Source organism: Muscardinus avellanarius (genome assembly GCF_963383645.1).
Source record: "Muscardinus avellanarius genome assembly, chromosome: 11".
Lineage (NCBI taxonomy): Eukaryota > Metazoa > Chordata > Mammalia > Rodentia > Gliridae > Muscardinus > Muscardinus avellanarius.
The window spans coordinates 109,715,101-109,728,973 of NC_137797.1; the positions used below are offsets into that span (position 1 = coordinate 109,715,101).

Consider the following 13,873-nt stretch of genomic DNA (forward strand, 5'->3'; position numbering starts at 1 on the left):
CTTTTACTGTTACTTTCTTTTCTCCGTCACTCTGGGCTAAGAGTGCTGGTGTGCTGTGACCAGCTTATGTTTGCTCATGGCGAGGACTGTTAAATCTTCATCTCTAAATGTAGTTGACATTGGCCATGGCATGATAATTTTTCATCATTTATAACTGTGGCAATTGGAAAATGCTGCACATCAGAGGGCTTGTTTCTCCAAGAGTCAGTTTTACATATCTACCGGCAAATGAGGAATAAAAATTGTGATTTGAAATTTAACATGCACATTAACAATAGCATAATAAGAAAATTTGAATTTGCATATGACCTGTTTCTACTCTACTACATCAAATCCATAAACAATAGTGAAAATAAAAATGCCAGCTGGGCGTGGTGACACACACTTGTAATCCCAACATTCGGGAGGCTGAGGCTGGAGGATAGTGGTTCACAAACAACCTCAGCCTCTTAGTGAGGCCCTCCATAACTTAGTGAGACCCTGTTTCAAAATAAAGAATAAAATATAGGGCAGAGAGTGTAGCTCGGAGTTCGAATGCCCCTGGGTTCCATCCCCAGTACCCCAAAAATAAAACAAACATCAAATTTCCAAGCCACCTCCGAAACTCATTGACTTGGTGGTTCATATGCTCTACTCCATTTGATCAAACGTCACACTAATCAGAGGCGGCCCTCCTGACTGGGGCATCCTATGGAGAGAGGCGCCCACCGTGGCCTAATTATCTTACATGCTGTTTCTTACTGCCATAAGTGTCCTCACTTCTTTCTTCTCTTTGAGACTTTTCTCTTCCTTCTTTCTTCTTCTTATTGTAAGCCAAAGAAATTATTTCTTAGTTAACAATAGATGAAATTTTTGGTTCTGAATGGTCACACAAAATCGATATTTACGATTTCTGAACCTGAGTGTTCCTGAGTTTGAGATTATGCTGTAATTTAAATTTCTAATACATCAATGCAACGATTACATTATTATTTAGTGCTTACAAACAAGAGACATTGCTTATCATATTCTCTTTCGTTTCTTAAATACTTGGCATACTGCCTGGAACTGGATTGAAAACTATTTTTGCATGAATAAATAAATGAATTAATATGTATGCAATAGTCTGAGAGGGTAAGAACAACCCAATATTAAGTGGACCAAGCAACGTACAAAAGTATATTTGCATGGCTTAATTTGAGGAAAAGGCAATTAAACAAATAAATATTAAGCTATGAACGGGAACTATAGAAGGAATATGTTTTTAAGAAACTGTTGAGGACCGGGGGTGTAGCTTAGTGGAGAGTGCTGGCCTTCTAATGCGTGACCCTAGGTGCCATTTCTAGCCTCGCCAAACATTAAAAAAAAAAAAAAACCCAAACCATTGACAGTAGGAGTCCGGATCTTCTCACTTTATGTGTTATGCACATCCATAATTTTCAGTCATACACAGCACATTTATAAGGTTAGGATACCAAGACATACTTAATAACATGCTCTTTATTTTCATAATTTAAGGATTTTTCCAGTCCTTGAAACTTCTCCTTACCAATCACCTGTACATGACGTTCTTGTTTGCGATGGTGCTTTATTTCAGCAGTTTTATTGGTTACTTTACTTATATGTTCAAATACATAGAGCAACAGTACGGTCAGACTGCATCCCAGGCCAACTTTTATTTGGGTAAGTCATTTGTTTATCTGTTTTCTTAATGAGCAGCACTGAACAGTTGTATACCAAGTGGCATTTTGTTGTAGCTGGGATTTAATATTTTAACAAACGATTTCCATTTGCTTTTTCTCAAATCTTATTAAATTTCTCAGTCTTCTGATATCCTTATGCATTAGAAGTTACATGTCATGGTATAAAAGTTCCTAAATTAAAAGTTACGTGTAAACGGAATCTTAAGACATGGTACCTGCACAATCAAATCTTATCATTTTGTGCTGAGATCCTGAGAGAAGTCATTTTGTACAAAATGTGATCGTTAAACTTTTGAAATCAAGACTCGGTTACGTACAAAAAAAATAGGACTTTTGTGTTTCCAAAAAGAGAAGCAATTTACCTACACCACCAAAATATGCGTAATTCAAAACAAAAATTACTTAGAGCGTATGTTTCCACAGTATCTATTCTCAATGGCTTAGTGAGATCTGCTTATTTTTTATTTTTTGTGATACTGAGAATTGATCCTAGAGATATTCTGTATCTGAGCTACACCCTCAGACAGTTTTTTTTTTCTTATTTGGAAATAGGGTCTCGCTAAGTTGATGAGAGTCTCACTACTCTCTGAGGCTGTCCTCAAACCAGCCATCCTCCTGTCCCAGCCTCCCAAGTACTAATATGACAAGTATGTGCCACTATGTCTAGCTGGAGACCTATTTATTGAAGTAAGGTTTTCTCATTCGTCCCATGTCCCATGACTCCAATATTATGGAAATATTGTACATACTCAGTAAGCAACTGCTGGATTAGAGATTGTGTCAAATGGTGTATGTGAGGATCCAAGCAGGGAAGATCATAACAATTTTTTAAGAATCTTTATCTTATTGGTCTTTGATGAAAAACTGTAAATAAGATGACGTGATCCCTGCATCATCTCAGTGGTTCCTTTCTTGTAGTTGTTTATTTTTTTTCATGCGTGGTAAGATCTGACCGTCCATTCCAGCCAGGCTGTGTGTGGGAGCTTTGTCCAGTTTTACCCTGGTGAAGACCATCTTGCTGGAGTGGCTGGCCATGTAGACCCGTGTGTCAGTCCCCGGGGCACTCTTCTCACTGTGCACATTCAGTGACCATGACATTTTTCTTCCTGTACATATTTCTTCCTTGCCAATATGCTGACCTTTGATCTTTGCCAATTTCCTGATCTCACACAACCTGAATTTCATCCTCCTTCCTGGCATCGACTGAACACTTTACTTCTGTCTCATCCCTTTGGATAGAGGGGAAGACACAATCTTCCCACGAATGCGGGAAGACGCATTGAACTGCCTTTTATGGTTCTTGCTTTGATCGGAAATCACAAAGAGATTGAACTTTACTTTTTATTTTTGTTTTCTTTTGGTGGTACTAGGAATGGAACCCAGGGGCTTTCTACCTCGGGGCTGTCCTCCCAGACCTATTTTATATTTTATTTGGAAACAGGGTCTCACTAAGTTGCTGAGAGCCTCACTAAGTAGCTGAGGCTGGCTGCGAACCTGTGTGATCCTCCTGTCTCAGCCTCCCAAGCGCGGGGATTACAAGCGTGCGCCACCACGCCCGGCTAAAGAGATTGAACTTTACTGTATCCAAGGCTGCTCCAGTGATGACTGCAAAAGGCAGAATATAATAATTTGAAGATAAATTTTCTAAAGCACTGGATCAGAATTCTGTGCATTTCTCTGGTTTAAACTGTAAATGTTAAGTTTTGAGTCCAATAATATAACCTGAATTTTTTGTGAGAATCTTCACCTTTAATAATTCTTTCAGGCCTATGAAATAAAAAGGCTGTAAGAGGGATCACCCCTTTTTTAACACTATTGTTATACTTACTTATTCATGTGTTCTCATGAAGAGAGGAAGGGTCCTGAGTAGTCAAAGCACTAAGGGAATCTGGAGGGTTCTGGAGGACTAGAACTCTTCCTTTAGAGCATGGAAAGGATTTTAGCTGAAAGATCAAAGGTTCACAAGCAGAAAGATAGTGTGTTGTTGTTGTTGTTGTTGCTGTTGCTGTAACCCTGGGAGGGGGAAAAGTCCTCACATAGACATCTTCTGTTCAGATTCGCAGGTACTATTGGCTACTGATGCTTGACACTGAGGGCACCAGGCCTCAATTTTCAGGAAAAAAGTCATTTTGTCTCTCCTCTCTGGCAGGCTGGTCCTTCTTCCCATTTTGCCTTGCCCCTTCTTCTTAAAAAGTACTGGAGTTGGATGGACTCACTTGATGTACCTTGTGTGACATGTAGAGACATATCAGGAAAACCACGCTTACATAATTGCAACTTATGTCTCCTCTTTCCTTCCTAGGAGTTACAACTTTACCTATGGTTGCAATGGGGATGTTATCAGGAGGATATATCATTAAAAGATTCAAACTGACCTTGGTTGGAATTGCCAAATTTTCACTTTTTACCAGTTTAATGTCCTTCTCATTTCAAGCACTGAACTTTGGTCTAATATGTGAAAGCAAACTGGTTGCTGGCCTGACTTTGACCTACGACGGGTTTGTATAAATCACCTTGTCAATCTCATAGTGTGTTGACTGTCTGATGAAAAGGCGGCATGAGGAAAATAGGGAGAAAAGCAATTTCAACTAAATTTCCTTTTAGCTGAGAGATGTTTCAATTTACAACTTCTTAAAATATGTATTTTTGAGGCCTCTAAATACTGTTTTTATTTCTTCCTTAAAAATACTACACAGATTGTGATAATATTAATTGTCATTTATGGGATGCTTATAATGAGGGACAGGTGCTTTGATCCCCATTTTATCAGTATAGAAAGTAGGAGCCGGGCGCAGTGGGCACGCTTGTCATCCCAGCATTTGGGAGGCTGAGACAGGAGGCTCGCGGTTCGCGGGCAGCCTCGACTACTTAGTGAGGCCTCTGCAACTCAGTGAGACCCAGTTTCAAAATAAAGAATAAAAAAATAGGGCAGGGGGTGTAACTTGGAGGTCGAATGCCCTTGGGTTCCATCCTCAGACCCACCAAAAAAAAAAAAAAGCCGGGCGTGGTGGCGCACGCTTGTAATCCCCGCGCTTGGGAGGCAGAGACAGGAGGATCGCGCAGGTTCGAAGCCAGCCGTGCGCGTTGGCTTAGGAGACCCTGTTTCCAAATATAAAAATGTAAAAAGAGGTCTGGGAGTGTAGCCCAGAGGTAGAAGGGCTTCCAGGAACCCCAGTACCACCAAAAAAAAAAAAAAAAGGTATAGCTTAGAGACATGCTTAGGTTATACGGCTAGTAATCTCAACATGAGCTCACTGACTCAAACGGGGAGTTCGGCTCCAAATCTCTTAATTGTAAGCACTAGAGTCTTGAATGGATTATAAGTATAATATAAATGACATTCTCCAAAAATGCCTGTATAACTTTTATCCACAGGTAACTTTGATGATAAACAGCTACCTTTATAAGAGAAAATTTCCTTACATTTACTGAATTTTTATTTTCTATAAGCTGATTCTGTTCTTTCTGGTAGTGTTTTCATTATAAGTTGAATTCCAATATATTCTTTATATAACTTTATATAACTTTAAATATAAAGTTGTATTTAAAGTTATATAAATATAAAGTTATATAAATATAAAGTTATATTTAAAGTTATATAAAATTATATAAATATAACTTTATATAACTTTAAATAAATATATCCTTTATATTACTTTACCATTATTATAATGTTATGTCAAGAATCCCTAGTACTTCAGGCTACCTCAAATCAAGGGAAACTTTTCTATGCAGACCTATCAACTCAAGGTTAGGAAGGTTTACTTTCAAGCAACAAAGACCCTTGAACCACAGCTCAGTCACCATGCACCAGATAGTGTCTCTGACTGGTGGCTCCGGGGTTTCAAATTCTGACTCCTCAAAAATGTCAATTTAGTAGCCAGGTGTGGTGGTGCATGCTTGTAATCCCAATACTTGGGAGGCTGAGACAGGAGGATCGCAGGTTCAAAGCCAGCCTCGGCAACTTAGCGAGGCCCTTCACAACTTAGTGAAACCCTGTTTCCAAATAAGAAATAAAATTATGCTGGGGGTGTAGCTCAGAGGGAGATAGAATGCCTCTGGTTTCAATTCCCAGTGCCATGAAAAGAAAACAAAAAGTCCGTTTAACTTGTTAAACTTCCCTGTCTCCCTACCTGTCACCATCCTATTTTGGGAGGAGGGCTCACCAAGCTGATTCTGTGTTCTGATCAGCCTTCTCACAACTATAATCGGAAGACCTGACCACATAACTTAGAGAAAAGGAGATTTACTTTCTTAGGGTTTCAGGTTCAGTTCATGTAAAGACGTGGACCGCAGATCTCAGGGCGAGGCAGCAAGAGGTGGACAGAGAGAACACACAGGCTGGGCCTCACATCACAGAGGCTGGAAGAAAGAGAACACGCAGAGGAGAAGGAATTATATCCATAATCCCCAAGGTTGCACCCCCAGGAACCCAACCACCTCCAGCCACCACCCAGACAAATCCATTGCAATTAACTGATGCACTGCTGGAATTGCAGTCCTCATAATTCAACGACATCAGCTCCAAACAGTAGTAAACGGGCTCTCTGGGGGACATTGATACCTAACCACAACATCTTGCTTGCTCTCAATCCTGACTGTATTTTACCTTTTCCTTCCATTATAGTGAATTAAAACACAGTGCCCTTGGCACTTGGAATTTCAGAAGGAAAAGGACCTGAGAGATCTTGCAGCCCCATCTTCTTTCATCCTTTTCTTTATTGTGTTCCGGAGAAATTGTGACTTGCTTGACATCACAGGACACTGATCCTGTGTGATCCTTTTAGAGTCAAAAGCCCCCTGGGTGTGAGGGTAGACTAGGTCAAAAGCCGCTTTCCCAAGACAGATACAGGCACTTGTCACATAATGACGGAGATGGGCTGTTAGAAATGCGTTGTCGGTGGATATGATCGCTGTTTGAACCTCAGAGAGTGTAATCGCACAGACTAAGACAGCCACATCACTGCGTGATATAATCTTATACTACCCCCTTCTTATAAGTGGTCTGTTGCTGACCAAAACACCATAAGGTAGCACATGATTGGATAGCAAATTTACCATCTCTTCAAAATATGCCAGAAAGAGGTCTATGGAACATTTCTCATTCGGTTTTATCGAGTGGCCCTACAAAAGCTAATGAGTTCGATTGTTGTTAAGATTTTTATAGAAGCAAAGGATTTATGTGTAAAATCTACAACTGGAAGTCTGCACAAGAAGTGACATTACTGTAAAAAAAAAAAAAAAGACTTTCAGTTCATCATTACCAGGGTCTTTCTATTTATCCAGTCACAAAAGTCCTTCTGGACTGTGGTCCATGAGTTACCTCAAAGTAAACGCTGCAGTTTACTGCTGGCCTGTATTTTCAGGGATTTGAGTCAAATTTTTCCTAGTTTAGTGACATTTATAGATTCACATAACTTTCTGGTGAAGTGGGAGGAGATTTTGCTTAAAGTCATGGACTTATTATAGAAAATCTGAGTCTCAGAAAAAGTAAGTCTTCTATCTCGTGTAAAATTTCTTCGTTGACTCACCAAGATTTATTGTTTTATATTTTCTCTCTGTTTTTTTTCTTCTCTTTTTTAAGTTTTACTTTTTCTAGGTCATAAGTCATGCCCTGGTCAAGAGGGTGAGTGAAAAAGTGAATACGAATTTTTTTTTAAAAAGCCAAAAGTTTTGATGGTTTGGTGTCATTTCATCAAACTTCCTGAATTAACGAGAAATGCTTGCTCTAATTTGTCTTTTTTTCTCTCCCATTCTCTTCCCTTCCTTTCCCTCCTCCTTCGCATCCTCCCCTCCTTCTCCCCGTTATTTCTCTTAATCTCTCATGTGATATATGTCTATCATACTCTTTCAGAATCAGTCCAGTGGCATCTCCCGTGGATGTACCACCTTCTTCCTGCAACGCAGACTGCAATTGTGATGTAAGTCAGTGGGAACCAGTGTGCGGGGCCAACGGCGTAACTTACACGTCCCCTTGCTTGGCGGGATGCCTGTCTTCCTATAACAATGCCACGTCTACAGTGAGTATTGGTTTTACTTTCTCTCCTCTCCTTAATCAAAGTCACAGATGAGATTTAACAATCGCCTATCATATCCTCCTCTAACTAATGACTTCAGTAAAAAGGACCGAGAAAAAGATTCCAGTATCCTCCACCATTGTGATGCATGTTATGTCTGAGCAAAGCTTCATATAAAATCCTACTTGGAGAATAATCAGGTGTTTATTCCTCTAATTCTAATTTGAGATAATCTCACTTTTTCTTGCCAGTGTAAATGTGTGACTTTTTGAAATCTGAATATACTTTGAGTCTCTAGAAAGCATCTCATGTCACCGAATCATAGGATGTCCATTAAGTTGTAATTATTTCACCCTTCAAAAGGTAGGGGAAAGTCACGGGGCAACTGGTCGCCAGGGCTACCTGCCTTTTCTAGAACAACAATCTCTATACAATTTTATATTTACTTCTGAAGAGTTTAATATTGAGTTCACTACCCACTTGACTTTCTAACAAACAGCTGTGGTTTCATGCTCCTGTGACTTCCTAGATCCTGTCTTCCAACCTTGATTTCCCCACAGCTATCACTTCTTCCCAGGATAATTTACTCCCCTGTGTACATACTGTCAACATAATCCATGAAAAATCCACTTCCTTTTACTCTCAAATGTTCCTTTCCATGTGACCAATAGTCCCTCCCCTGTCCCTTGGGAAAATTCCAACAGTTGGAGATAATTTAGGGTGTTCCCCATACCCTCTGTTGAGTCAACGTCTCATGAAGCTGGGTAATCACTTCTTGGGCCTGTTTTCTATTATTAACTAACATTAGTAATAGAACCAGCCATGACCACTGATTTCTGCCATATCCCACTGAGTTTGATTTTTAAATTTGTTTGTCATTTCCTTACCTATAATCCTACTAATTATACTATGGAAAATCATAGAGAATTTTGAAGAAAAAAGCCTCCTAGGATCTCCAATACTGGGCTATGGTTTCAATAAACTTCCACAAGTATGGCCCCACACTTTTTTTTTTTCTTTTTGGGTGGTACTGGGGTCCCTGGAAACTTTCTTTTTGGGTGGTACTGGGGTCCCTGGAAACTTTCCTACCTCTGGGCTATGCTCCCAGACCTATTTTTATACTTTTTATTTGTAAACAGGCTCTCATAAGCCATCACGGCTGGCTTGGAACCTGCGCGATCCTCCTGTCTCCGCCTCCCAAGCGCAAGAATTACAAGTGTGCGCCACCACGCCTGGCTCAAAACTTTTCTTAAAAGGCCACATCTCACATGACTAGTGTACACCTTCCTAAGAGAGTGCTCATATAACTTACAGTTCCATTTTCCCCTTGGTGATAAACCATCCTTTTTGGGGGGAGGGGTTCTGGGGATGGAACCCAGGGGCATTCGACCTCCGAGCTACATCCCCCTGCCCTATTTTCTATTCTTTATTTTGAAACAGGGTCTCATTAAGTTGCAGAGGGCCTCACTAAGTGGATGAGGCTGGCTGCGAACTGTGATCATCCGGTCTCAGACTCCCAAATGCTGGGATTACAAGTGTGCGCCACCATGCCTGGCCATTTTTAAATAAGATTCCTTATACCAAAGTTCAGTTTTATTGGCCAACGTGCTTGCTCAACAGAAGATTCCTTCACATTATTCTTATCTGGAAAAGATATCTAAGAAATCTTGGTAAAAATCGTACAAAAGCAAACTCTTTCTTTTCTCTTTTAGTAATTGGACTTCAAGGTGGACCTCCCTTAGACTAGCTAAGTAGAGAAAAGAACAAGATGTATTAAGCCATCTATCTATGCAGATGACCTACCTGACTGAGTCTCTGGAATCATGTGATTCTTAGTCTTCACTGTCTGTTTTATTATCTATCATGATGCTCTGGGGCATGACTTTTGGTTGCTAAAATAGAATTCTAGCCCCGTCCTGGCTTCACCTCCCTGGACTTTCTCTCCGTCTTATGGATGGCTTTAGTTTCACATTTTACTTCATCTCAAACTCTTATATACTGTTGTATTCTCTGGGCAATCCCTCCCCAGGCCTTGTCTATGACATTGAGTAGATATTGATAAGGACTGCAGGTAGTTATATTATAGAAAGTAACCCTGGGCAGAAGAGAAATATTAAAAGAATGTGTATGAATGAGGAAATTTTATACATAATTTCTTCAATATTTCCCTACTTTTTAAAGCTAGAAATGAATTAAATTTTAATAATGAATCACATTTTCTTGTTTGGAAAGGAACTCAGGAAACTTGGCTGTCAACTATGAAGCAGATGTATTTTTTGAAGCTTTTCAAACTTAAATATTAGTTTGAATGGGTGAGAGATTTCCTTAAACATAAAGAAATGTATCTATAATGCTGCCATGTTTTGCCAACATATTCTATAATATTCCAAAACTATTTTTAGGTGTTTTATAATTGTAGCTGTGTTGAAGTACCTAGTTTCCAGAACAGAAGTTATACAGCACACTTAGGTGAATGCCCGAGGAGCAAAGACTGTAAAAAGAAATATTACTTTCACCTGGCTACACAAATCTTTAATTCTTTTTTTTCTGCATTGGGAAGCGCCTCCCATCTCTTGCTTATTGTGAGGTGAGTACATTTTCCTGCTCCATAGTCTATAAGCACGCCAGGGTGGGCATGTCTTCCATAATATACTTGGGACGTGAGTTCATAGCCTGAAAGACATTTTGATTGTCCAAGCATGCATCTCGGTAACAGGATTGTGATATGCAAGTGCCAGAATGAATGCTGATTTTGCCTCTGACTCTTCAGTGATGAATTCTAGATGCCACTTATGAATCTCTTGCCAGGAATCTCAAAATGAAGGTTGATTAAGAGCTCCTTCAATTTTAAGAGAATCTAAAGTTCCAAACAGCCTTTTCTCTTTGAGTTATCTGGCATCCTTGTACCCAATTAGGATCAATGGTGTATTGATTGCATTGAAAAAAACATTTGGGCACCAGATATAAATGTAAACCTCAGTCAATCGAATTATGCCAAACCTTTTCATATACCTACCTAATACACCTATAGCATAGGCTCCCACCCAGTCTCCCATAATAGCCTTGTAGACAAAAAATATACAAAAATAATTCTTTTCTTCAATTATTAGGCAAGCCTATAGGCAAGATACTAGGCTTGAAACAAAATGAATGAGGCACCTGTTACTACACCTCTTGGAAACAGGAAAGACTGGCATGAGAACATAAGCTTAAACATAGACACATAAAGTGTTCTTAGCAGTGAGAAGAAAAGGATTGTTCTTAAGGGGAATAATAGTTTAGGATTGAGGTGAGAGACTACACTAGGAAGGGTACTGAAAGAATGCTTCTGAAAAGAAATGGCATTTGATCTGAAGGTCTAAAGAGAAAGTAGACCGGTGCACAGCTTTTCAGGGAAAGGGCCCAGGAGCCTATGTCGAGAGACAGGGAACAGCTAGTGTGTGTGAGTAATGAAAGCAGTTTGGCTGGAACAGAGGGAGAGAAAGACAGCCAAGGAGCGAATGGGTAATACACACTCCATTGACCAAGTCCATCATCCCATCACTTGAAACTTCAAACTCTAAAACTGACATATAGGTCTTAAAAAACATGCTCATGTAAGTACGGTGACCTAAGTTAACATCTAATTATATTTTTAAAATCTACATAGTTTATTACAGATTGATTGCTATCAGTCCCCCAAAGAAGAGATTAAATGCATTTTTGACTCTTGTAAAATGAGTATAGTCCTGTAAACTAAGTCAATTATTGTTTCTCTTCTCTGAAACCCTATATTGCCAAAGCAGCTATACAAAGTTATTCTGAAAACAGAGCTCTTCCTTAATATAAAATGTTGTTTACTCAGAAAGCACATTTCTTATTTTTAAGTTATAGATTCAGAATAAATTACAGAAAGCCATTTCAAACTCCATAGTAGGCTGTATCTCCATGGGTTTTAGCTTCTAAATTTCAACTCTTTCATGACTGAGAGTTTTAGGAGATAATAGCTCATCACTGATGAACTTTTATCCTGTTACAATAGCAATTGAATCAACATTACCGCTTGCCAGGCCAATTTTTTAACCTCAAACCAGCATTTTGTGAAGCTCTAGAAGAGAAATATAGACTCAGTCTATTAACAATGGTGCCATGCTTAGGTTAGAAGGCTGTAGTTAGCGCTAGACTAAGCAGGGATGGCCGATGGCGTTCATCGTTCAACAGGCACTCTTTAAATGTGATAGAACAGTAGAGAAGATCGTCTAGCTTCCTGTGGGGACTGAGGGAAAGCAACTGGGTGTAGGAGAAAAAAACAATCAATGAGTGAGCCAACATGTAAAATGCAGTAAATGTTGCACACTAGAAAGAAAAATAAGTCACAGTCATAAAATAGAAAAGTCAGAGGAACAAGTAAGAGACATATATATTGTGCATGGAAGTCATTTGATAAGAGACTGGAATGAGGAGAGACTGGTTTGAGGTTAAAAAATTGTCCTGGCAAGCGGTAATGTTGCTTCAATTGCCATTGTAACAGGATAAAAGTTCACCATAATCAATGATGAGCTATTATCTCCTAAAACTCTCAGTTATGAAAGAGTTGAAATTTAGAAGCTAAAACCCGTGGATAAAGAGTTGAGGATGAGCCATGCTGACATGAGACAGGAGACAGGGATGCGCAGTCCCCTGCGAGGGAAGGTGGCAGGTACATGATCGTCAGGAAGAGTTTGTGAGCAAGAGAGAGGTAAGCACAGTGAGAAGAGAGTGAAGTCTAGTCACAGAAGGAAAGGCTTCGGAGTCTATTCTGTGTGTGTCCAGACACCAGTGAGTGTTGGAGCCATGGCATCGCATCCCTGACTTGCCTAAAGACTCTGGTTGCTGTGTGAGCAACAACTTGGGGTGAGGAAGATAAGAGAAGAACAGAAGGCTATGCTGGTTGTCCAGGTGGAGCTTGGTTTTTGAATGGGTATAAGAATAACTAGAAAACATGGCAGAGATCATTTTAAAAAATGACAGAGTATCAACAGATGAATGGATTACAAAACTGTGGAATATGTGCACCATGGAATTTTACTCAGCCATCAAAAAAACTCAATTACATCATTTACAGGGAAATAGATGGAACTGGAGGACAGTATGCTAAGTGAGATTAGTCAGTCACAAAAAAAAAAAAAAGAAATCAGATGCTTTCCCTAATATGTGAGAGTTAGGGAGAATTGGGTCATAGGAGGAACTGTAGATGAAAAAGGAAATCCTATGGAGGAGCAAACAAGACAACCTAAAGGAGGAGAAAGGAGAGGGGAAGAGGAAAATCTCTAAAACACACAATATACTTAAACATATCAAAGTCAACCACTAAGCCAAGCAAGGGAGGGAGGGACGTGGAGGGAATGTGGTGGGAATTGGGTAGGGGTTAAATCAGAGATGTGTGCATGTCTCTACACACAAGTATTTTATCCCAATATGATGTATGCATATATTGCACCAATAAAAATAAAAAAAAATGACAGAGTATCAAACTGAAACTGGAAAGAGTAGAGTGGTGTTATGTAAGTCTGTAGATCCCTTCAGTGAGGAGCATGAGGGGTTGTATAATAGGGTAATGCTCCTTGGCAGAGGTCTCCCAAAAGAGAGACTTGGATCTGAAAGTGGTCAAAAGAAAGCAATGCAGTTACACTTCCAGCCAGCCACATGCAAGATGTCGGAGGAAAAGTGATGTGTAGATTCATGGGGAGACAGCAGGTTTGTTTGGAACAAAAAAGTGAAGACTATAAAGAATATAGGCAATTTTGTTATATTATGTATTTTCTCCATATTTGATATTTTCTTGGTTCATCTTGATTAATCTTTCCACACCTATAAATTACTCAAGTGATAGAAAAAATATTTTCTGTGGTGGGTTTCTTAAGATAATGGTGTTAAAGAAATATTTTCAAGCTTTTATAAAATCTTGAATTTCTGTATATTTGTGGCACCTGTATTTAACATATAATTTTATCTTTCCAATGCTGGAGTGTTTGAAAGTCTTTGTTAGCCTTGCTTTTCTGGTTAGCTCCTCTACCAAGTTAAGCCCCCTGAATAGCCATGAGCATCAAACATTGCATGCTTGTTTCTTTCAGATTGTATATAAACATGCTCTACATTAAAAATATTAATGTATGTGCATGTATACACACACACACACACACACACACACACACA

At 39.4% G+C, this 13,873-nt stretch overlaps 1 protein-coding gene across 1 annotated transcript in view; it reads left to right on the forward strand.

Annotated features, from left to right (window-relative positions):
• The window catches only part of LOC308269682 (solute carrier organic anion transporter family member 1B3-like), a gene marked incomplete at both ends in the record, with an annotated part of 43,342 nt that overhangs the window by 24,717 nt on the left and 4,752 nt on the right, over positions 1–13,873 (forward strand). Inside the window, 3 exons of the mRNA XM_080705043.1 lie at positions 1,498–1,662; positions 3,985–4,180; positions 7,537–7,702. Coding sequence (XP_080561169.1) covers positions 1,498–1,662; positions 3,985–4,180; positions 7,537–7,702 — 527 coding nt within the window. The remainder of the gene's footprint in view (positions 1–1,497; positions 1,663–3,984; positions 4,181–7,536; positions 7,703–13,873) is intronic.